This window comes from Equus quagga, chromosome 1, assembly GCF_021613505.1.
Source record: "Equus quagga isolate Etosha38 chromosome 1, UCLA_HA_Equagga_1.0, whole genome shotgun sequence".
NCBI lineage: Eukaryota > Metazoa > Chordata > Mammalia > Perissodactyla > Equidae > Equus > Equus quagga.
Genome location: NC_060267.1, coordinates 134,584,861 through 134,608,558, shown reverse-complemented (window position 1 = coordinate 134,608,558; position 23,698 = coordinate 134,584,861). Strand labels below are relative to the sequence as shown.

At 57.2% G+C, this 23,698-nt stretch overlaps 3 protein-coding genes across 6 annotated transcripts in view; 2 read left to right on the top strand and 1 right to left on the bottom strand.

The window, feature by feature from the left end:
* The first annotated feature begins 236 nt into the window (after nt 1-236).
* Nucleotides 237-8,936, top strand: PARP3 (poly(ADP-ribose) polymerase family member 3). 3 transcript variants are annotated; one of them, XM_046647244.1, is made up of 11 exons: nt 237-640; nt 1,243-1,475; nt 2,133-2,258; nt 2,407-2,688; nt 2,820-2,952; nt 3,042-3,268; nt 3,528-3,674; nt 3,845-3,931; nt 4,185-4,362; nt 5,875-6,030; nt 6,442-8,936. In XM_046647244.1, the coding sequence occupies exons 2-11, from the start codon at nt 1,296-1,298 to the stop codon at nt 6,609-6,611; spliced, it is 1,686 nt and encodes a 561-aa protein (XP_046503200.1). In that variant the 5' UTR covers nt 237-640; nt 1,243-1,295; the 3' UTR covers nt 6,612-8,936. The 3 variants fall into 3 exon arrangements, with proteins under 3 accessions (XP_046503200.1, XP_046503191.1, XP_046503210.1); XM_046647235.1 differs by having other exon boundaries at nt 1,239-1,475; XM_046647254.1 differs by having other exon boundaries at nt 240-640; nt 1,239-1,475; nt 2,500-2,688.
* Nucleotides 8,937-11,561: 2,625 nt separating this feature from the next.
* Nucleotides 11,562-13,320, top strand: GPR62 (G protein-coupled receptor 62). Its single transcript, XM_046685878.1, is given in 2 exon segments — nt 11,562-13,154; nt 13,156-13,320. Coding segments are annotated over 2 exon segments (1,101 nt in total). The 5' UTR covers nt 11,562-12,218.
* Nucleotides 13,321-13,885: 565 nt separating this feature from the next.
* PCBP4 (poly(rC) binding protein 4) overlaps nt 13,886-23,698 on the bottom strand; it is a 10,691-nt gene continuing 878 nt past the window's right edge. The window contains exons 2-13 of one of the 2 annotated variants that reach the window (XM_046679687.1): nt 17,824-17,968; nt 17,618-17,641; nt 17,475-17,507; nt 17,128-17,244; nt 16,771-16,902; nt 16,483-16,611; nt 16,160-16,234; nt 15,945-15,989; nt 15,804-15,867; nt 15,629-15,681; nt 15,371-15,540; nt 13,886-14,744 (exon numbers count right to left, since the gene is read on the bottom strand). In XM_046679687.1, the coding sequence (XP_046535643.1) occupies nt 14,678-14,744; nt 15,371-15,540; nt 15,629-15,681; nt 15,804-15,867; nt 15,945-15,989; nt 16,160-16,234; nt 16,483-16,611; nt 16,771-16,902; nt 17,128-17,244; nt 17,475-17,507; nt 17,618-17,641; nt 17,824-17,904 (990 nt within the window). In that variant the 5' untranslated portion in view covers nt 17,905-17,968 and the 3' untranslated portion in view covers nt 13,886-14,677. Of the gene's footprint in view, nt 14,942-15,370; nt 15,541-15,628; nt 15,682-15,803; nt 15,868-15,944; nt 15,990-16,159; nt 16,235-16,482; nt 16,612-16,770; nt 16,903-17,127; nt 17,245-17,474; nt 17,508-17,617; nt 17,642-17,823; nt 17,969-23,698 lie in introns of both variants that reach the window. The other variant, XM_046679608.1, reaches the window with a different exon arrangement.

The following is a 23,698-nucleotide window of genomic DNA, read 5'->3' as shown; positions in this document are numbered from 1 at the left end:
GAGCTCCGGTTCCCTCGCCAATCTCCAATAGGAAGCAAGCCTCTTCTCTGCGCTTCCGGCCCAAGGCTGCGGCGCGTGCGCTCTACTACTTAGCTGACGTCTAAAGGAGGAGTCCGACCAGGAGGGCCTTCTGTGTGATTGCGCGTCTTGTACGCTTGGGGGCGCCAGAGATACAGGGTTCCCTGTGCTGGAGCGTGCCTCCTCCCCGTCGGGGGCGGGGACAAGGGTGAACCAGCCTGACACTAGATAACGGGGGGGATCCAGGCAGCCCCGGGGAGAGGGAGGCAATGCCAGTACCCGGGCCCGAGGTCGTTGGGCAACCGGTGGACACGTATTGCATGCCTCAGGCGAGATGAGCAGCGCTAAGGGCGGCGTCAATCCCCTGGGCTTTGGCTATGTCCTGATCAAGGGTCCACCCATCCGTGGGAGAGGCTCCCCGCCCTCGGCCTGCCCAGCCTCTGACTCACCCAACTGGTGGCCACATAACTGAAATCCTACACTCCAACCTCAGCTCCACCCCTCTGGCGATTGCCGGGAAGCTTAAGGCTTACAGAGGGTTGCTAGAGAGGGCCCTGGAACTAGGACTGCCAGGAATTGCTGATAGTAGCCGTGCCCTCTCCCAGGTCTCTACTTCTCTTAGGTGAGTGTCCTATGGACCTGCCCACAGCCTTCCACAGGGCAGGGCGGGGTGGGACTGGCCCTTGCCCTCTGGCTGTACAGGGCCAGTGGTCTACAACCCTGGCTGGCACCCCGGAACTCTTGAGCCCTTTGGGAAGGGTTTTTACGCTACTGAGTCCCAAGCTCTGGAGGGACAGGTCTGGTCCAGGAGTGCTGCCCCCAGGACAGCTGCCCACTCTCCTCCATAGCTGGGGTGACTCAGCCTAGCAACTATGCCAGGTCCAAGTTAGCTGAGAGGGGGCAGGAGCAGGCAGTACCCAGCGAGTGTTCTGGAGGGAGGAGGAGCCCAGAAGTGGTGGGGGAGAGTTTCCTTTCACTTTCCCTATCATGTCAGAAACACACTGGAGAGCTAGAGAAGGTAGGGAACCACTCTTCCTTGACCGACGTGGGCAGACTGGACAGGGTCATGGCCTGGCCCCTGTGAGTGGGGAAAGGGGTGTATCTGGGGTGCAGAGAGCCAGTTTTGGTCTGGGCCTGGGAATGGGGAAGTGGAGGCAGGTGGAGGCAGTGGGAGGTCACCAAAGGGCAAACCCAGGGTACAGCAATTTGTGCTTTGCCAGCCAGGTGGGTGCGGAAGTTATGAGGCCTGAGGTCCTCCTCGGTGCCCCAGAACAGCCATGACTCCAAAGCGCAAACCCCCTGCACAGCATGAGGGCCCTGAGAAGAAGAAGGGGCGCCAGGGGACAGAGGATGACAACTTCCGCTCCACTGCAGAGGCCCTCAGGGCTGCACCCACAGAGAAGTGCATAGTCCGAGTGGACCCTGCATGCCCACTCAGTGGCAGCCCGGGGACCCAGGTAAGCTGTAGTCCCTGGGTCTCCAGAGGCCCAGAGTCTCCTAGATACAAATACATTCAAGACCCACTCCCCTCTCCACTGGGGCTAGGCTCTGGCCACATAGCTCAAGGCTCCCAAGTAAGCTATGTTCTCCCAAGACCCCAAAGGTCTGGCAGGGCTATATCCTATCAAATCTGGGCAGGTCATGTCTGCTCTTCAGACCCCAGCACAGGCCCCTGAGCTTCTCAGGCCTCCCACCACCACACTTAAGGCAGGGTTCTGACCCCCTCAGTCTCCTCAGGACTCACCTATGTCCCCTCAAACCAGCCACACAGGGTAGGGCCATGACACCTAAGATCACCCACAGGGCAGGGTTGTGTCCCTGTCAGAACCCCCAAGGCAGAACCATGTGTCCCTCAGATCCCCAGATCCAGGGCACAGTCATGTCCCCCCAGAACCTCTCTCCATTGCCCAAGTTTAGCCATGTCCCCTCAGACTGTGTCCCACAGGCCAGAACCATGACCCCCTCTAGCCTTCACAAGCGGGGCCTCCTCTGACACCCCAATGCAGTCTGACTCCTGTCCCCGTCAGATCTCTATCAGTGTGTGGCTTGCTGCCCCGTCCCACCCAAGGGCAGCCCAAGCCAGCCTGCCCTCCCCGTGCCCCCTCTGGCCCCAGGTGCATGAAGACTACAACTGCACCCTGAACCAGACCAACGTCGGGAACAACAACAACAAGTTCTACATCATCCAGCTGCTGGAAGCGGGTGACCGCTTTGTCTGCTGGAACCGCTGGGGCCGTGTGGTGAGTACCACCTGCCCACCTGTGCCTGCCTCCTCCCCACCTCTCCCTGCTCAACACATGCCCCCTGCTCCCCAGGGTCCCCACAGGTTTCTCAGGCCGAAAGCCCACGGCTGCTGACTGTGTCACCTCCCCACCTCCAACTGTCCAGGGGCACTCAGCACAGGGCCTGGCACAGCAGAAGCTAGCAGATGTTTGCGGTGGGCACGGTGGAGGGCATGCCCCTGAAGGCTGTTGGTTGCAGGGAGAGGTGGGCCAGTCAAAGCTCAACTACTTCGTGTTACTGGAGGATGCAAAGAAGGACTTTGAGAAGAAATTTCGAGACAAGACCAAGAACAGCTGGGCGGAGAGGGACCGCTTTGTGGCCCATCCCGGCAAGTACACACTTATCGAAGTACAAGGAGAGGAGGAAACCCAGGAAGCCATGGTGAAGGTGGAGAGGCGGAGTGGCCAGGGAGGGTGCATGGGCCTCAGTCTGGCCAAACTCTGCATTATGCTGGGCCCTGCTCCAGGCACAGGTGCCCTGCCCAGCTGCGCCTACCCACGTGCACCCTCTATCCCTAGGTGGACGGAGGCCCACTGAGGACCGTGGTCCAGCAGGTGCAGCCCTGCTCCCTGGATACAGCCACACAGAAGCTCATCACCAATATCTTCAGCAAGGACATGTTCAATAATGCTATGGCCCTCATGAACCTGGGTGAGGGGAGAGGAGCCAGGTAGGGTTGCAGGGGCCCAGGGGTAGCAGGGCTCTGGGGCTGAGTCTCCCCACTCTCCCCATCCCCTTAGATGTGAAGAAGATGCCCCTGGGAAAATTGAGCAAGCAGCAGATTGCACGGGGCTTCGAGGCTTTAGAGGCACTGGAGGTGGCCCTGAAAACCCCTACAGATGGTGGCCTCAACCTGGAGGAGCTGTCTTCCCGCTTCTACACTGTCATTCCCCACAACTTTGGCCGCAGCCGGCCCCCGCCCATCAACTCCCCTGAGCTTCTGCAGGCCAAGAAGGACATGCTGCTGGTGAGGGTTGGCGGGTGGGCAGACAGTGGGGGTATCAAACAGATAGACTGGGCAGGGGAGGGAGGACAGATGGCCAAGAAGCCCCAGATAGGTGGACTGCCACAGGCAAGCCGAAGGAGGAGAAGGCCAGACAGATAGATGGGGTGGGGATGAACAAGTGGACAGACAGGTGGGGTAGCCATGGTCCTAGTGCTGTGGGAGGGAGAAGGGAGGCCAGGAGTCAAGTAGACAGACAAGCTGCTAGCGCCCATCATCTTAGGTGCTGGCAGACATCGAGCTGGCCCAGACCCTACAGGCAGCTCCTGAGGAGAAGAAGGTGGAGGAGGTGCCACACCCACTGGACCGAGATTACCAGCTCCTCAAGTGCCAGCTCCAGCTGCTAGACCCAGAGGCACCTGATTACAAGGTGGGCAGGGCCCCACAGAGGAGCTGGGCTAACAATGGGCACCGTCCCTCTGCGCATCTGCCCTCCAGGTGCCCAGAGGAGTCCCTTGCCTTCAGCCTTCTCTCCCTGTGTCTCTAGGGCCTAAGAACACGTCTCTCACCCTTGGCACACCGCTTCTGCTCTTCCCACAGGTGATTCATACCTACTTAAAACATACGGGCAACAACTACAGGTGCCCTGCTCTTCAACATGTTTGGAAAGTGAACCGAGAAGGAGAGGTGAGGGAGAGTCCCCTCACCCATTCCATCACTACCTTATCCCTCATGGAGATGACCTTGGCCTATCTGCCCCTTAGTACTCAGCCTAGCCACTCTGATCAGTTTTGCGAGGCCTAGGTCTTGTGTGTGTGTGCGTGAGTGTGCGTGAATGGCCAGAGGGGCCCTCAGCCTTGGTTGTACCCTCTGAACAGCAGGGAGAAGCACCTGAGCTTGGATTGCATGACTTTCCCGGTTCCCACCTTCTTTCCTCCAGGGAGATAGGTTCCAGGCCCACTCCAAGCTGGGTAATCGGAGGCTACTGTGGCATGGCACCAACGTGGCTGTGGTGGCCGCCATCCTCACCAGCGGGCTCCGCATCATGCCACATTCTGGTGGCCGTGTTGGCAAGGGCATCTACTTCGCCTCAGAAAACAGCAAGTCAGCTGGCTATGGTGAGATGCTGCTCAGGGCCAAGCCCTGGGCGGGTATGGAGACACTAAGGAGGACTCAGCCCAGTGCTTGCCCAACTTGTGGTGGATCCGGGAGAGGAACCCTTGAGTGGTTACTGCCAAGAGTGCTCAATGGGGCATCCTAGGGCTTGGGGGGACTCAAGGGAGGCACCCAGTGGTCAGGGATGGCTTCCTGGAGAAGGCAATGCAGATAGGATGAGTGTGCCAACCAGACCTGGGAGGGGGTGAAAGAGGAGACTTCGAGGTAAAGCATCCCAGGGTGGCACAAAGGCTGGGAGGCTGCAGCAGGTCAGGACCTCTGAGCATGACCTGATCCTAAAGCTTAGAGCACGTGCCTGGGGTGGGCAGGGGCTGGGGCCCTGGAGGGTCAAGGGAGCCTCATCCAGGGAGCAATGGGGAGCCCAGTTAGATTTGCGTGTAACAGGATCTCAGTGGCTGCAGCTATGGGAGGGTGGCAGAGGCCAGAGGCTGCAGGGAGGGAGGCTCTCATCCAGGCCAGATGTGATGGGTGCCCAGCCCAGAGCAATAGAGGTGGGGGAGGAGAGAGTCCATGAGAGGGACATGTGGGAGGTAGGAGGGGCAGCGTATGGGAAAGGGTTGAAAGTTTCTCTAATGACCCCCAAGTATGTTTCCCGAGGTGTCCTCACTGAGGTGACCTCCCCAGACTGGCTCCTCAGCCCAGGCTGACCCCATCATTGGAGACCACCACCACCCACCCATCTAAGAGAGCAAGTTCTAAGGATTCATCCGAGGGCGGATGGTGCTGAAGTTCTAGGATATCTGAGGCTGCCCAAGGCCGAGGGGTCCACTGGGAGGGCAGAAGAGCCTAAGAAGGAATGGAGGGCAGCCTTAGTAGAGCCAGTGCAAGGACGTCCCAGGATAAGGGGTGAAGGATGCCAGTGGCAAAATCAGCAGAACAGGCCAGGGAGAAAAGCCCCTTGCTCCGTATTTGGTCACTGGGAGGCCATTCCTGACCTTGGTGAGGGCGGCAGGGAGTGTAGAGGCCTGGCTTCAGAGAGCCGAGGAGTGGAGGAGAGAGGAAGGAGGGAGCACGGCCAGAACAAGGGGGTGTTTTTGTTGTCTGTTTGTTTTTTTAAGATTGGCACCTGAGCTAACAACTGTTGCCAATCTTCTTTTTTTTCCTTGTGCTTTTTCTCCCCAAGTCCCCCCAGCACATAGTTGTATATTTTAGTTGTGGGTCCTTCTAGCTGTTGCATGTGGGACACCACCTCAGCATGGCCTGATGAGCAGTGTTATGGCCGCGCCCAGGATCCAAACCAACTAAACCCTGGGCCACCGAAGCAGAGCACATGAACTTAACCACTCGGCCACAGGGCCAGCCCCAAGGAGGTGTTTTTAAGGATGGAGGAAGAATGGGCACTTTTCTGGCCTGGGGCAGCAAAGCCAGAGGAGATAATGATGTAAGAGAGAAGGGCCCAGGGAGTCAGCCAGGAGGGCCAAGCTGCCCACCCTGAGCCTCCCTGTGTCCCCCAGTTACTGGCATGCGCTGTGGGGCCCACCACATCGGCTACATGTTCCTGAGTGAGGTGGCACTGGGCAGAGAACACCACATCACCATTGATGAGCCTAGCTTAAAGCAGCCACCCCCTGGCTTCGACAGTGTCATCGCCCGAGGCCACACAGAACCTGGTGAGCTCCAAGAAACTGGACAAAAGGTGGGAGTGAGATGGGGGACCAGATGCTTTCAGGGAGGAGGTGAGCAGAGAAAGGGCTGTGGAGAGGGACGAAAAGAAGCAGGTTCATCACTGCAGTCAGTCATTCACTTTGTCATTCAACAAACACTCACTGGTTTAACAGATCATTCCTGGGCATCCGGGTGGGCTTCAAAGAAGAGGTCTCATTGAGCATTGAAAGATGAGTAGGCATTTCCCAGGCAGAGCACTGGGGGAGGATATTCCAGGCAGAAGGCCCAGCCTGTGAAGTAGTTTAGAGGTTGGCAAGGTAGGAATGAGCAAGCATTCCCTGTAGCAGAAGTGGAGAGCTGGTAAAGCCAAGGACCAGTGACCCTTGGATAACCATGACCCTTGTTGTGCCCTGCAGATCCGACCCAGGACACTGAGCTGGAGCTGGATGGCCAGAAAGTTGTGGTACCCCAGGGCCCGCCCATGCCCTGCCCGGAGTTCAGCAGCTCCAGCTTCTTGCAGAGCGAGTATCTCATCTACCAGGAGAGCCAGTGCCGCCTGCGCTACCTGCTGGAAGTTCGCCTCTAAGCTGTCCGCCCGCCTCCCGGGGCTCTGCTGGGGGCTGGACCGTCATCCTCAATCTTCCTGCCCATCCCTGGTGCCCCCATATCACTCCTTCCTGCTCCCAGATCTCCCTCTGTCCCAGACAGTGATCCCCCCTCCCTCCAATCCTTGTTAGCCCTGGCATGGCTAACTCCCAGTCTCGCTCCCCTCCTAAGGTGATGGGCACAATCAACTGGCGTTATTACTGGGATACAGATACAAAAGCCTATTCAAGGCTGTGTAGTTAGAGGGACACAGGCTGAGGGTGGGCGGCATCCCCCATCCACCCAGGCCGTCCACACCGTCCATCCGAGAGATGTGATCACCAAGGTAGGCTGAACTTCAGGCATGCACAGACAAGTTTATTAAACATTATATTCACTCTCCTCCCAGCCTCTGCTTATCTGTGCTGCAGCTGCACCAGGCCTGGGCCTCCTTTCTCCCAACGGTGACCCACCACACCACACGGCAGCTCCAGCCCCACTCCAAGGAGCGAGCACTCGCAAGGTTGATGTGGGTCACCCACACCCCCCACCCACCCTGGCCGATCTACATCCATCACTAAAACAACTGGCCTCCTCTGAACACTGGGCCTGCAGAGGGGACCCTCACCATCGACTCAGAACTGTTGGTCATTTGGGGATCCACCTGGTGATTCTGTCCTTTAGCCCAGACATGGCCAGGCTACGCAAGTATTGCTTACGTCTTGGCGCCAGACATCCATATGTGTCTTATATCTGAGGATTATAGACAGGTTGAGCGTGTATCTGAGGGCCACAGTTCTGCAATCAGGAAAGGAATGCCAGTTATCACCCCAGGTCACCCCACCCACGAACAAGGGGTGCAGGCACTAGAGAGAGGGCCAGGACCCAGTCCAGGGTCACATGCTGCATGTACTCGTCACGTCTCTTTAGTCTCCTTTAATCTAAAACCATTCCTCAGCCATTTTTTTTCATTCCTAACTTTGACATTCTTGACACTCCTGAAGAGGACAGGCCAGTTGTTTCCTAGAATCTCTCTCAATTTGGGTTTGTCTGATGTTTTGTCATGAATAGATTCAGGTATGCAGTTTTGGCAGGAACATATATAAATGATGTGTCCTCAGTGCACTGTCAGGAGGGACATATCCCACTCTTGGTGATGTTAACTTTGATTGCTTAAGGTGGTGTCCACCAGGTTTTGCCACTGGAACGTTACTTTTTCTCCCGTTTGTAATTAATCAGCAATCTGTGGGAAAAATACTTGGAGGTGTAAATGTCTCATTCCTCATTGACTTTCACCCACTGGCTTTAACATCCATTGATGATTTTTACCTGAAATCGTTGACTTGAATCGATTTTTGCTAAGATGGTTGCAAATGATAGTTATCTAATTCCATCGTTTCTTTTATATTTATTAATTATTCTTCTATATCAGTATGGATTTGTGGATTCTTATTTTATGCAATGGGTTATAATCCATTACTGCCATTATTTTGATACTCAAACTGTCCCAGATATGGCCAGCAGAAGGCTCTTCAAGCTGACCCCTGTGTCTACATAATTTTTTGAGCACTTCCTTACTTTCTGACATCACAAGATGTTCCAGGCACATCTCACACAAACCTGGAATCAGCCATTTCTCCAAGGGCTCTGGTTCCCTAGAGCAGGAAATAGCATTTAGAATCTAAGATCTGGGCGGTAGATATGCTCCTTGGTAGTGGGGTGTCACTGCATTTAAGTCTTTGTAGCAAAAAGAGCTAGGAAATACGTGTATGTAAATAAATAATCTATATCCATTTCTCCAACTCCAGTCCAATACCACAGGGTTCTTCCATTCTACCTCAGATCCATATTTATACCTCCCTTCTCTAATGGGAGCTTGGTTTTCATCAACATCAATGTATTTACTTATTCGTTCAATCCCACACAAAAAGGAATTTCAGAATTGCTACATCCATACCATTATAAAAAACAAACGTTCTAAGCAGAACTCAAGATTTATTGAATCTTATTCAAGATTATCTTTTTATCTGTAGACTGAGGATCAGTGGTCAAAGGTGTGAACACAGGTTCAAATGTTACTTGGGTTGGTTATTTCACTTCAGTGCAGTTACGTTATTCATTTGAAATACAGGTAGGTTTATTTATTTCTGTTTATATTCACTTTTAGGGGCTTTTCCTCATCTCCATTGATTTATTTTTTCCAATAATTAGACCATTAACATAGTTCCAAAAAGTCCAATCTATACAAAAATGTGTGCTCAGAAGAATGTTCTTCTCCTAGCCCTTTCACCCCATTCCCACCCACTTGCTGTAATTTCTGGTTTATCCTTCCTGCATTTCTTTTTGAAAATTAAAAAAATAAACTACAAAATGTTTTAACTTTTTATTTAGTTGATTTTGACGGGAGCGTGCGTGCACTCTCCAACCCACCATAGCCCCCATCCCTTCCTGTTGCCTCCCCCAGTCCACTTTTCTCCTTTGCTATCCCCACCTGGCCCTGGTGAGCCCTCCCCAGGCCCTGGTGGCTCAGGGGCTGGCGCAGGCCTGCAGGCCTAACTGGACAGGGAGAAGGCCAACACCTACTCCTTCCTCTGAACCAAGACCTCAAAAATCCAGCTTCACCTCCTAGAGGCAAATGCCCACGTCCAAGGTGTGGCCAAGTACAGGAAGTGGTGCCTGTGTGGACAGACCCTAGGAAGCAGGTGACCTCGGTTCCAGGTACAACTCAGCTGTGTGATCTGGGACACATTCCTTCACTCTCTGCGCACCAATTTTCTCTTCTGAATAATGGATAATTGGACCAGAGCCCTTTGAATTCCAGTAGGAAATGAGTCAAACCTGGAGGTCTATGCCCTGGTGTCTACCACCTAGATGTGTGCTGATGCTGACCATGTGCCTGTGCTGGGTTCTAGAGGCACAGGCACGAGCGAGTCACAGACGAGGTCCCTGCTCTCCTGGAGCTTACATTCTACTAAAACAGGCTCTAAACAAACACATGTGTAGATGTGAAATGTAATATCAGGTAGGAAAAGTGCTAGGAAGAAAAATAAAGCAGGGTAAAAGGATTAGTGATGGGAAGGTGGAACGATTTTAGAAAAGACAGTCACTGAAGGCCTCTCTCAAGCAGAGACCTGAATTGGGTACTAGAGCAAGCCATGGAGAGATCCGAAGGAAGGGTGTTATGACAGAGGAAACAGCAAGTGCAAAGATCTTGAGATGGAAACCAGTTGACAAGTGGGAGGACCAGCAAGATGACTGCTATGGCTGGAAGGATGGTAGGCAAGAAGGAGGAGGGGGAGGTCAGAGATGGGGAGAAGTCCAACTCAGCACAGAGGAGCTGAGATTCTACTCTGGTGATGGGAAGCTCTCGGAGGGATGCGAGTAGGGTCATGATCTGATCTGATTTGGGGTTTTTGTTTTTCTTTTTTTAAAGATTTTATTTTTCCATTTTCTCCCCAAAGCCCCCCAGTACATAGTTGTGTATTTTCAGTTATGGGTCCTTCCAGTTGTGACATGTGGGACGCCGCCCCAACATGGCCTGATGAGTGGTGCCATGTCTGCACCCAGGATTTGAACCAGGGAAGCTCTGGGCCGCCGAAGTGGAGCGCGTGAACTTAACCACTGGGCCACGGGGCCGGCCCCTGATCTGATTTGTTTTCAGAGGGATCCACTTCAGCTGCTGTGCAGAGAGTAGACTGTAGGGTGTGTGTCAGTCAAGATCCAGTCGGCAAAACAGAAATCACTCTAGGTATTCCAGACAAGGGGAATTTGATACAGGGAAGGAATTGAACTACCAAAGGGTATGGTGAAGCAATCCAAGGATTAGCAACAGCAGGAAGTTCCTACCACCCTTAGGCTGGAGGATAATGGAAGGAAATGGTATTCCAATGCCCAGCGGCTGGGGTCACCCTGCAGGCCCAGAACCACAGAGGGGGCTGCCTGAAGGAGAGAGAAGCTGTCTTCCACAGACGTAGATCCAGAGCCCCAGGCTGAACATGAAAAGGAAAATACTCTGGCTTCTGCCCTCCTTCCACCCTCCAGCCTTCTGTTGGTAACTTCCACTGGCTGAATATACCCAAAAACCAACTGGCAAAGAAGCCTGGGAAGTACAGCTCTCTGGAAGGCAGAGAAGCACTGGGGAAGACTGGGGAATGGATCTGAGAGCAGACAGACAAACAACCAGCACAAGGTACAAGAGCAGAAGCCAGAAGACCAGTTAGGAGGATGCTGAAATGGTCCAGGTGAGAGGTGCTAGTGGCTGGGACCATAGTAGTGGTAGTGGTGAGAAATGGCTGGATTCAAATATGTTGATGGATTGGATGTGAAGCATGAGGGAAAGGGAGGCATCAGTGAAAACTTCTGAGATGGAGTTTACTAAGATGGGGAAGACTCTGAGGAGAGCAGGTTGGGAATGGGTCAAGAGTCATAGTGCTGTTTTGGACAACAGGACATTTGAGATGCCCAGTACTCAAAGTACTAGGGGAGATGCTGAAGAAGCAGCTGGATACCCAAGTCTAGGATTCAGGGGAGAGGAAGGAGCTTCAGACACAAATGCAAGCCATCAGGGTATAGGTGGGGTTTTGCCATGGGACTGGACAACTTACCTGAGAGGCATATGCCCTACTGGAGTCACATGGCTTTCCCTGAGCCAGACACTTTGGGGGGTACCGTACACTGACTGGGCTTTGAGCCTAATCAGGAAAACGGAAGGTGGGGATCTTGCTCACCCAAACCACAAGTCCTGAGGGTTGGGGAGGGATGGTTTCCTAAAGAAAACTCAGGTGCTCTTAGCAGAATGGGACTTACTTGCTAACAGCAAAAAAACAAAACAAAATTAAAAAACAGCAATTGCCCCCTAAGGCCTCCTCTCACTAATTCCACACATCAGGAAGCACCTATTGTGTGCCAAGCTAATATGGCTGAGCACCTACCACGTGCCAAGTCCTGCAATTTTCCCCTCACTTTACCTAGCCTCTTCTCCAAGACAGCTAGCCCTGCTGGGGGCCTGAGCGTACCTAGGGGTCTCCCTGCTCCAGCTCTTGTCTTACTAGTACCTCAGTTTCCCCTCAGTACAAAAGCTGAATGATCTGATTACCCCCACAGATGGGGGGGGCCACTTCCCACCTCTGGGAAAGGCAGAGCAGGGTCTGGCTGACTCCAAAGCCAACGCTGTAACATCCTCAGTCTAGACTCCAGCTTGTGCCTGCTCTGGGCCCCCCTCCAGAGGTACCCCCAGCACTTCCACAGCACAGCTTCCAGCCTCCAGCTGGCAGCTGCTAGGACCCAGGGGGCTGGCGCCAGGCCCTGCCCCTCCCTTGCCAGCTCTGTGTGTCTCTAAAGGGCAACATCAGAGTGACAGCCAGTACCATCTCCAGCTGGGGCTGAGTTGCTGGGGCTAAGGAGAGAGCCGCAGTCCCAGCCTTGCACCCCTCCATGGGGCCAGCCAGGCCCCCAAGAGGATGGCAGCCTGGGTGTCGGAGCCAGCGCCTGGGCAGCCTACGAGGTGAGGGACGAGAGGAGCAAGAGACGGGTGATGGGAATGGGGGGAGGGGGAGACGCTCCATTTCGCTCTCTGCATCCTAGCACAGGGTGAAGCCTGAGCGCCCGAATGGCCAACACCACAGGGCTGAACGCCACAGAAGTCGCAGGCTCGATGGGGTTGATCCTGGCGGCTGTCGTGGAGGCGCTAGCACTGCTGGGCAATGGCGCGCTGCTGATCGTGGTGCTGCGCACGCCAGGACTGCGCGACGCGCTCTACCTGGTGCACCTGTGCATCGTGGACCTGCTGGCAGCCGCCTCCATCATGCCGCTGGGTCTGCTGGCCGCGCCGCCGCCCGGGCTGGGCCGCGTACGCCTGGGCCCAGCGCCCTGCCGCGCCGCGCGCTTCCTCTCGGCTGCGCTGCTGCCCGCCTGCACGCTCGGCGTGGCCGCGCTCGGCCTAGCGCGCTACCGCCTCATAGTGCACCCGCTGCGGCCCGGCCCGCGGCCTCCGCCCACCCTCGTGCTCACTGCCGTGTGGGCCGCAGCGGGGTTGATGGGCGCGCTCTCCTTGCTCGGGCCGCCGCCCGCACCGCCCCCTGCCCCGGCTCGCTGCTCCGTCCTGGCTGGGGGCCTCGGGCCCTTCCGGCCGCTTTGGGCGCTGCTGGCCTTCGCGCTGCCTGCCCTCCTGCTGCTCGGCGCCTATGGCAGCATCTTCCTTGTCGCGCGCCGCGCTGCCCTGCGGCCCCTGCGGCCCCCGCCGCCCGCGCGAGGGTCCCGGCTGCGCTCCGACTCTCTGGATAGCCGTGTCTCCATCTTGCCGCCCCTCCGGCCTCGCCTGCCTGGGGGCAAAGCAGCCCTGGCCCCAGCCCTGGCCGTGGGCCAATTCGCAGCCTGCTGGCTGCCCTACGGCTGTGCGTGCTTGGTGCCTGCCGCGCAGGCCGCAGTGGCGGAAACGGCTGTCACCTGGGTAGCCTACACGGCCTTCGCGGCTCACCCCTTCCTGTATGGCCTGCTGCAACGCCCTGTGCGCCGGGCGCTGGGCCGCCTCGCCCGCAAAGCGCTGCCCAGAACCCCCGCGAGCCTGCACTCCACGGGCGTGGCACCCGCGGGCCCTCCTGCAGCACATCCAGGGACCTCCAGAGGGCCCTGCCCTGGGCCCTTCTGAGGCACTAAAACAAGCCCCAGATTTGGCAGGAGGGGAGAGCCTGAGCATGCCAGAGACCACCTGAGAGGAGATCTGTCTCCCAAGCTGAGCTGGGACTGGAGAAAGGAGGGTGGTTATCAGAAGGAGCCCATCCAGCCACCTGCAAAGGTCATAGCAGGTGCCTTGCCTGGACATGTGGCTCTGGAACGGGAGAAAGGAGGCCTGCAGCCTTGTGAGGTCCAGAGGCTTCTGGGAACTAGGAATCCTGGATTCTGGACCCAACTCTGCAGGGCCTTGTGCACAGACCTACCCTTCCCTAGGCTTCAGTTTTCCCATCTGTACCCTGGACCATCTCTAAGGGCTCCTCCAGCTTTGGTGGTTTGGACACTCATGGATGGTCCGCAGGCCAAGGAAAGAGCAGAGGTGGGCAGGATCACAGAGAGCCCTAAGGGCTCACAGCCAAACGGATGGGCCACGCAGGGCAAGGTCTGGATTACAGCACAGCAAGAGGAACCAGAGGAGAGACACTCAGAAAGACTTCCCTGACATCTGCACCGAGGAGAGGCTGGACAAAGCTACTGGAACTCCTCCATCAGCTTCTAAAATGCCCAGAAAACAAGCGGATCAGTTTGGTGCCAGAGGCAGAAGGCTGGACAACATGACCCCCATGAACCATAAAGCCCCAGAACTGGCATGTGCAAGGGGCCGAGGCCCAGCTGGGGCTGGTAGATTCACAGATGGGGGTCCTCTGGGGCCTCAGCTACACCCATTTTCTGAAGGTTTTGCCAACACCCACAGTGTTTCACAGCTTCCTGGTCTCTGAGAATATTTATTCAAAAACAGGGATTGAAAAAACTGTACAGAGTTTGTCTGCTGCTGAGAACTCGGCCCCTGCCCAACGCCACTCCCCCAGCTGCTCGGCAGTGCCCCCTCTCTGGGTTGCCCTCTGCCAAGCCCAGCCAGTCCATTCCAGTCAAAAGGGTATGAGTGGAAGCAGCAAGAATCTGCAGGGAGGTGGGGAAAGAAGCATGGCCCCCAGCCACCCCCCAGCCCTCCTCCCTGTCCCCCACAGGGGGGTAGTGGGCTGGGAAGCCCTAAGGGATGGGGAGTACATGAGTGACCCCCCCCCCAAATTGGGGGCACTAAGGATGCTCCCTGCATCCAAGCACAGAGCTACAGGGGGTGGAACCCCCTATCCTGGGGCTGCTGCAGCTCCCAGAACCCTGGGCCAGAAACTACCCCGGCTCTGAGAGCAGGAACTCCCGCAGACCTGAGCCGGGGGGGGGGGGTGCATCCATGCGTCTGGGCATTAGCGGCGTTTGGGACCCCAGGATGGAGTCTCCTTGGGCAGGTAGGGTGTAGAGGCAGCCCCCTGCCGGCGGTCCTGCCTGCCCCCGCACCTGTGCCTCAGCTGGCCTCAGTAGGGGGAGAATTTCTGCCGCTCAGCTTTCTTGCTCCCATTGGCTGCTGCCATCTTGGCAGTGTAGGCCGCCAAGCCCGGTGGTGGCCCTGGGGAGGCAGGTGGTAGAGCCAAGAAGGGCACAGGCTTGAGGCCGATGAAGTTGGAAAGGGAGATGGCATAGGGTGTGCCCAGCAGGCCTGGGGGAGCCGTGGGCAGGGCCGTCAGGGGCGGCGAGAAGGGGGCAGGCAGGTCTGTGGGGGTCGAGCCGGGCGTCCCCCCAGAGGTAGACTTGGCCGTTTCTAGACTGGAGAGAGGGATATGGGGGGAGATGAAGGGGAAGGTGGGGGTGAGAGAGGGCGCAAGGAATGCAAATATAGGGGGTAAGATTAGATGAAAGAGAGGAATGGACAACAATGACATGGGGCAGATGTGTTTGGGGAGAAGACAGGAAAGTGGGGATGGGAAAAAAGGACAAGCAGATATAGTATGGGGTGCGGGAAAAAATGAAGAGGCCAAAAACCCAGGGAAAAGAGCCAGGGATGGGGAAAGAGGACAAGAGGGATGGTTGCAGAAGGGGAAGATGGGGCAACATGGAGTGAGTGAGGCAGGGTTAGGGGAGACAGAGGACAGACCCAGACAGAGAAGGGAGGTCAGCACTCCCCACCCCCACCTGTACCCTTTTCTGGGGCGTGTGACCCCTGTGAAATGTGATACATCCCCCAGCCGGACTCACCAGGCAGTGATGAGGTACTGGGCCAGGGCAATGGAGACCGGCGAACCAGTGATGGTCACGTGCCGTTCGCCAGCGCCTTCTGCTTGGTTCCCAATCTTGATATGTGCCCCTGACATCTGCCGGATCTCACTGATCTTGCTGCCTTGGCGCCCGATCACACAGCCAATCAGCTGGGGGAAAGGCGGAATTCAACCCTAGGTGAGGCCCAGACCCCTGAGCCCCCCTACTCACCCTCAAACCACCCCATCCTCTGCTCACGTCGTTGGGAACCAAGAACTCCTGTGAGCTGGTCTGCGCACCAGGATCCAGTCCTGTGGGGGAGAAGAGGGATTGGGTATGGTTCTGGGCCTTTCCTGCCTCCCCATGCCCATTCCAGGGGGGCTCCTTGGCCCCTTGGAATCTGCCCCTGCCTCCTTCTGCAGGGGCTGCTCACCTGGCACCATGCTGGGTGAGGCAAAAGGGACTGCATGGCCCGAGAGTTGCTGGAGCTTGGTGACCTGTGTCAAAGAAGAGGGGTCAGAAGTCAGAGGAGGTTTGGTTTGGGAAGTGGTGCCTTGGGCTGTGGGTCACTCACCTCAGCTGAGGTCACAGCCCCATACTGACCCTGGACAGAGAAGCCCTGTGGGGACAATGTGGGTGAAAAGGGGGTTACTATGACAGATCAGGACAGTTTAGCCAGTTACCCCTCACCCTGCTCCCTGGGTGCCCAATTCCTTCTTCTAGCCCCTCCCCCATCTCAATCCCCCTTCTCTAGTAATGCTTCCCCCCCCGCCTGATGTTTCCCCTCACCTGGTTGGCAGAGAGAAGGACGGTACCTAAGGAGAGGCTTGGGTGATATGGGATAGTGGCTCCTTTTGGTGGAGACTGGAAGGTACAAATAGGGAGGCTCTATCAGGACCCTCTCGGGCCCCACTGACCTCCCCAAGGGCCCTGTGTTCTCAAGGCCCTCCCCATGACCCCCAGGTAAATGTATCCCAACATCCTAGAGCTCCTAATCCATCCCTGCAGTGCCTCCCTGCCCCCACCTGCTGTCACATGCATAGGATTTGGGGGTGTGACAAGGCAGGCCCAGGGCCCATCCCATGTCCACTCTCCCTGCCCCAGGGCAGCACCTCCAGAATAACAGCGCAGATCTGGCGCACACACAGGATGATGGCATCAGGCACCCCAGACACGGTGACAGCACGCTCTGTAGAGTTGGGGAGCAGGTCCCCTGCCACCTGCACCTGGGCACCCGTGGTCTGCAAGCAGAGAACAGGGGCCACTTCTGGCTGCTCCCATAACCCACAGTAGGGCTGCCCAGGCTCGGAGCTCCCCAGAGAATAGGAAGCCATAAGCCTAGGTCCCCACTCACAACCGGAGGGTGGGCCTCCCTGCAGGTGGTATCCCTTTCCCCTCACCTCTCGGATCTCCTTGATCTTGGTGCCGGCCTTCCCAATTAATGAGCCACACTGGCTTGCAGGGATGACAAGGCGCAGGGTCACCGGAGGCCTGGAGACACTCCCACCATTTGTAGGAGCAGCACAAAGGTCCTGGGCAGGAAGACAGTGGGTTGGCCATGCTCATCCCTTCTGATCCCCATGCCTAGAGCACCTTTCTGCTGAAGGGTGAGGAGGGAAGCCTTCCCCCAGTCCTGCTCCAACGAGAGAACCCTGCTCTGGGCTTGGCCTCCCCTCCCACCTGTAGCCACTGTGTGGAGTTAGAGTCCTGGTACTCCCGGGAACCACCTTGGCCTCCCACTCCAGCAGGGCACACACCTCGTCCAGCTTGAAGGCGATCATGGAGACCGCATGGAAGACAGCTGCCGTAGACCCAGTGATGGTAGTGATGCGCTCAGGGCAGGAGCCCTCAGAGATGGTGATCCGGGCACTGCTCTGCAGGTACAGGACAAGCCCAGGGCAGCGAGCCTCCTTCTCCGCTTCCTTGCCAGAAGCCTGTCTGCCTGCCCCACTTACCAGGCCCCAGCCAAGGCTGGCAATGGCCACCTTCTAGGGGCACTCACTGGTCATCGCAGATGGTGGGGTTCAGGGAGAAGGTGGAACAGGGACCTCCCCTACCCTCCAAATCAGGTACCCTGGGCTCCTCTCCCAAACGCCATCCTCACCTGCTCCCGGATCCGCTTTACAGTCTCTCCTTTCTGCAGGAGACAAGACAGAGAATGGCTCTTAGCCTAAACAGTTGTTGCCTCCTTTCCTGGACTGAGGCTTCAGGTTGAAGGGGACACACACAACAGAACCGGGCACCTACCTTCCCGATTATACTGCCCACCTCCTGGAAACAAGACAAGAGTGGAATGAGGGGGGCACCAATGCCCCAGGCCCTGCTCCTCCCACACCGGGGGCAGGGGCTCCATGGGAAACAGGCCCACTGAGATCAAACTTCCAGTTGGTCAGGCTTTGTCTCACACTGCCCTCTGCCCCCTCCCAAGCCACAGTGGAGCTCCACCCACTCACCTTCCCATGCATCAGCATCCGCAAGGTGAGAGTAATGCTGAGCTCTGGCTCCTCCTCCAGCCCCGCATCTGAGCCGCTCATCCTGTCAGGCGGGGCTGGGGCCACAGTGGCCTGGGAGTGTGTCCACGCTGCGGGTTGGCCGGCTCTAGGGGGGTGGCAGAAGAGGGGTAAGAGAGGAGCTCAGGTATCCTTTGGGTCCCCTGCCCTTACATGGGGACCCCAGGGCCAGGCTAACCAAACTCCTAGAGAGGGAGAGTGTGGACTCCCAGTGTGGACTCTCAAATGTCACACTGACCAGTGTGCTTGTGTGTAACTCACTAGCTGTGTAACACTGGACAGCTCGTTTAATCCATCTCAGCCTCAGCTTCCCCATCTGTAGGCAGGGGATACCAAGTCCTACCCCCAAAGAGTTATGAGAATTAAAATGAGATAAGCATGCATGTGGTAGGTACCTAGTCCCCATGAGTAGCCTTCCCTTCCCATCATACATTAGAAGGAAGAATTAACTAGGAGGCCTATGGGAGTCCAGAGACAGGGAGCTGCCTCTCTGACGTCTTGGAAGAGGGTCCCTGTGGATTGGGCCTTGAAGGTTGAGTTAAGGTTGCAAGGTTACTTCAAACAAGAAGCACTTGCATCCGGGGGCCAGAGCTCCCACTGGTTAGAGCATGGAGGATAGCTGGAGAGGAAGCTGCAGCAGCCATGGGGTGCCATGGGAGGTCTTGAAAGAAGGGTGGAAGAAGGCTCTGGGAGGGGCCCTCTTGCCCCTGCCTTCCCCTGGCCTGGCAAAGGCTTGGGGGGTGGGGGACAGGCTGGCAGCCCCACATCCAGAGGCTATGCCTGTCCACTAGAGGTCACTAAAGCAGAGGCTCCCTGCAGACAGCTCTGAGCAGGGTTCATTCAGCACGGCAGGGAGGAGGGGATCGGGGATCAGCAGTCTGCACAGTGGTTTTCCAAGCCTTCTCCTACATGCCAAGGAGGTAAGAAGTGTCCAGGCTGGCCATTCCCAGCCCGGAGCACTTTCTATTGTACCAGAAACAAGTCGCTTGGGCTCTGTCTCAATTTCCTCATCCATAAAATGGAGGGAATGCTTCCCCCGGGACTGGGTGATGGATAAGAAAGGAGTTTGGGGGGCTGGGGAATGTCAAGGCCATTAACTGATGGAGGAAGGAGGAGCTGGAGATTAGCTGCTGGGATTAGCCCAGCCGCCAGCCCTCCCCACCCGACCCCTTTTCATGCCCCAACTTAATCCTGCACCTTAATCCTGCTTGGAAATCCCTCTCCTCCAGCCGCTGTCTCCTGCCAAGGCTGAGCCTTGATGGGGAGCTCACTGGGGGACGAAAAACCCGAGGAGGAAAACAGGGAGTGGGACCAACTGGTGCCAAGTCTGAACCAAGTCCAAGCCCTAACCCTGCAAATTCCTTCTGCAAAAGATTAGTGTGATGGGCCTAGAGCACTCTGGGGACCTCTGGGCACCTTCCCCTCAGCCTCCTGCCCTATCCTGACATGAGCCCTATCCAGAGCTCAAGGGCATGGAGCTCTGTCCAACGCCCTCTCACAACCCCCTTGCTAGCCAGAGCTTGGGCATGGAGTGGGAAGTGGGGTGGGGATCTGAGCCTGGCTTTCTCAGGAAGCCTGAGCAAGCCAGTGCATGGCATGAGGCCTCTGTTTCTTCATCTGTACCGTGGGGATGACAATCCTGTCCCCCCAAGCACCCAGTAACTGTTGCCTGCCCAACACCTGCTCCTCCCTCCCCTCAATGCTGCCCATAGGCTCTCTGGAGGTTAGAGGTCAACAGTGGATGCAGGGACTGTGCTCTGTGAGCATCCTGGCCAGCCTCATGCTGGCTGCCCTTGCTAACATTCCCCCAGCTGCCTGCACTTCCCCCAGCAAAGCACTTGTGATGACGTGCTTGGTTTCTGTCTCCCTGGACAGCCAAGCCCGGGAGCTCCTTAGAGCAGGAGCCAAGGCTGCCGCCTTCTCCTTGTGTTCCCAGAGCTCAGGCCAGAGAAGGTGCTCAGACCATACTGGTTACTGAACAGATGAATTCAGCAAGCAGGAGGGGAAACTGATGCCTAGAGAGGGTCTGTAACCTGCCCAAGGTCACAAAGAGGTGGGGCATGGTAGCCCTAGCAGGGTCCTGCCTGTTAGTGTGGGCTTTGTCACATCCCCATCTGCCTCCCCTTTCTGGCTGTCCCTTTTCTAGAAGGGGGTCTCTTCAAAGGTGGGGAGCAGGCTTTAGTAGTCCCTGAGACCCCTGCCTGGCTAGTAGACGTGGGTCATGTTTGGGAAGGTCTGACAACTTGTCCAGAGCCAAGGTCTTGAACGCCAGAATTTTCTGGAGCTCAGAGACCCCTTTGGGGTGGTAACTGGTGGAGGACCTGATACTGTCCCCATACCATTTCCACATCACCTCTTGTGGGCACAAGGCTCCAGGAAAAACAGGGCAGAAGGGCTGGAATGTGGCCAGAACTAGGGCTGCTGCCCTGAAAAAGGTACCTGGGTCTGCAGCAGAGCCCCACTGCCCCAGATTCAATAGGTGACCTTTATCCACCTGTGCTGTGTATGTGTGCAGAGAGTGGTCAGGGGGAGATGCTGGTCTCTGTTTCCTTCCTGTTCTGAGGGACTCTCAAGGTCTTTCCTTAGGAGAAAACAAGGGGTTCTGACACAGGTTTCCCAAATTATTCTCCCAGGGGCCCTAAGAACAAGCAGCCCTATTAGGCACACTGTCTCCCCTTCTGTCCTCACTGGGGCTCTAGGGAGTTATTTGCTGCTCCAGCCTGGTGGGCCCTTGGTCCCTGCTGGGCCACCCACATGGCAGCCATGCGTCATGCCACCCTGACCTCCAGCTCACCTCTGGGGGTGCCCAGCCCCCTCTTGGTCAGCAGGGCTCCCTGGCAGAACATACCAGGTTCAGACCAGGCCTCTGACCTCGGTGTTCTCTCCGGCTCCCCAGGCCCCCTCCCCAGATCCAGTGCCCACTCCTTCAGTCCCTGGCTTCCTGCCACTCAGGCTGGAGGGGGCGGAGCGGGGGTGACAGCTGTGTAAGCGATGGCGGCTGCCCCTTCCTGCCCCTCCCCCCCAGCTGTCTCTCTCTCATGACAGCTGCCCAATCAAAGGGCCGGGGGCTTAGCCAGCTCCCCCCCCACATGCAGGGATCAAGTGTCCACCCGGCTTTGTTCTGGAGCAAGAACAATCCGGGGGAGGGGAGGGCTCCTGGGGCCAGGCGACTCCAGTGGACTGGCCCGCCCCTTGGGGGATTCCCTTGGCTCTGCTGGCCAGAGTGTCTGGACCAACTAGGGCTTGTAGACCCACCTGGCTGGGGAGGAAAGGGGAGTCCAGTCTCCAAGTTCATCCCCCACCTCATATCCCCCAACATCCCCCTCAGCACCTCCAGCCCCCAACTAAGCAGCCTCCTTCCCACTCCAAAAGCAGCCATGCTGGCCACACCCAGTGATGCTGGGGAATGGCTTGGGGCATCAGGCGAAGCAGGGCGTGGCAGGGAGGTGGACACTGGGCCCGGGGTTGGGGGGGGGATCAGCTTTAAGGGATCCTGACTCCCCTCCCATCCCCTTCTCTGAGCATGCTCACCCTTCCTGATTAGCCAGGCCTCCACAAGAACTGCCCCAGCAGCCTTGGACCCTTGCGCCAGTCTCTCAGCCTTACAGCCTCCCAGGATGGCCACTCATACCCTTCTTGGGAGAGTGGGGGCAGGAGGGGCCCGCAGGGCAGCAGTCTGGGGTCTGCCAGCTCCAGCCTCTGGTTTCTTGACCCAGGGCTGTCCTGTAGACTCAGTGCTAGGCAGGGAAGGGAAGCTCTGACAAGCTGGCTGGTGCCAGAAATGCTACACCCTCCTTAGAGCATCGTTAGGCAACCCCCCAAGAGTCCTCACAGCCAAGGGAAACCGAGGCAGGCCCAGGGCCAGACTGGGCTCCAGGAGAAAGGGCACAGCTTTATAGTACAGTCCCACCCACTGGTACCCATCCCCTCACTGTCTGACTCAAACTAAAGGTCTCTAGCTTCTATTCTCCATGCTGGAGACTGGGTCACTCTGCTGCTCAACAGCCATCCTTGGCTCCCCAGTACCCAAGTAATAAAGCCTGATCTACATAGACAGGCACTCAAGGCCCTTCATGATGTGGCTCTTGCCAGCTTCTCTCATCTCATCTCCACCCCATCCCCCATACACACCAGGCTGCAAAACACACCCAGCACCTCCAGGCCTCTGGGCCTTTGCCCAGGCTGATCCTAGCTTGAAATGTCCATCTTCCCCACTCTCTGTCAAAATCCTTCTCAAATGCTACCTCCTCTGTGAAGCCCTGGCCAACCTTCCAAGTCAGATGTAATCACTCAGGCCTCTGTGTCCCCCAAAGATATGCCTGCAACTCAAAGGAGTCCCAGGGGGCATTTCTGAGGCTGCCTCTCCACAACACAGAGGGCTCCAGGAGGGCAGGAGCCAGGCCCAGGCCCAGTGTGCAGGGAGCGGATTGGGCTCACAAGGGCCTGAAGGCTTCAGAGACCAGAGATGAGGCGAAGGGTCCAAGAGGAGCAGTGAGGCTCGGGTAAGAAGACCCAGGGCATGGGGACCAGCCACATGGGAGAGCCAGGATCTGCCTGGACAGGATCCCCAGTTCCCATTCCTCAGCAGCCCCGGTCCCTGCACCTGCTGTTTCTCTGGGTCTAGGGGATCCTCAGGCATGTCACTAGGGTGGGGGATTCACACGGTGCTTTGAAACTTCTGGGGGCCCAGAGTGGGTTTCCTCATGGGGAATGCAGGTTGGAAGAAGAGCTGGGGTGTGGCATAGGTTTCACAAAGTCGGGCTCAGCCTTTCACAGCTGGAAGGACCTCACCAGAGAGGAACCTGAGGCCCAGAGAGGAAGGGGCTTGTTTCTAAGGCTACATGAGAGGCTTCTGGCTGCACTGGGAGAACCCAGGGGTCCACCTGTGCGGCTCAGAGCTCTTTCCTCAAGAGGTCAGCGCCACTGGGCAATGGTGATGGAGGCTGGAGCGGGGGCAGTGATGAGAGTAGGGAGGGTGGACAGAGCCTGCCTGGGGACACAGGGTGGGGCAAAGCCAGCCTCCCTATGGCCTAGGCCTGCCAGGGTGTGTGGGCCGCCTGCTCCCAGCCCCCCACCCTGAGCATGCAAGAAGAACAATCCCCTTGTGTTTGGGCAGCCTGAGCCTGCATGCTGATGAAGGCTGGGGGGTGGGGGCTGGGATGGGGTGCCTTGGAGGTTGAGGGGGTTCCACGGCCAGGAGGGGCTAGGAGGACCTTTAGATGGGAAAAGGATAGGGTCCCAGGTGCTGGCCTGAAGCAGTGAGAGTAACCCCAGGAAACAGTGAGGGCCGGAGCTGAGGTTTAAGGTCCTGGGGAGTCCTTGGGGTCTAAGAGCTCTTTGTGGGGGAAGGAGGGCCCCTAAGGACACATGCCCTGTTGGTCCAGCATGAAGGTGATCATCCTGGGCTTGGTGGGGACCAAAGGCCCACATTCTGAGAGGAGGGAATGCAACTGGCCCTGGGTGCATCTCCTTGAAGACCACTCCCCCGGGGTGCTGGAGCCGGGCAGGGCACTGGGTGCCACAGGTCTCAAGATGGCGGGCCTGGGATAGGGGAGTGAGGAGGCGGGCACCTCCCTCTCCTGGCCAGGCAGGCATGAGGGCCAGGCTGAGGTGAATAGCCAGAGCCCCCTCCACCCCGCAGGACTTCAGCTAAGAAGCTAGGTCAGAGCTGAGGGAGTGAAGAGCCACAGAGGAAGAGGGACCACTCTGAGCCCCCAACTGTCATCTCCACACACCCCTGGCCTGGAGGTCTGTGTCTGAGGCCCCCTGGCCATTCAGGGCAGCCCTGGCCCTGTGCCTGCCTGGCCAGGAGAGGGAG

Excerpts from the sequence above, each read along its gene's own strand:
- PARP3 (XM_046647244.1), top strand. The coding sequence starts at position 1,296 with ATGACTCCAAAGCGCAAACCCCCTGCACAGCATGAGGGCCCTGAGAAG. Across the intron at positions 1,476-2,132 it reads GTGGCAGCCCGGGGACCCAG|GTGCATGAAGACTACAACTG; the intron begins GTAAGCTGTAGT and ends CTCTGGCCCCAG. Across the intron at positions 2,953-3,041 it reads TATGGCCCTCATGAACCTGG|ATGTGAAGAAGATGCCCCTG; the intron begins GTGAGGGGAGAG and ends CCATCCCCTTAG.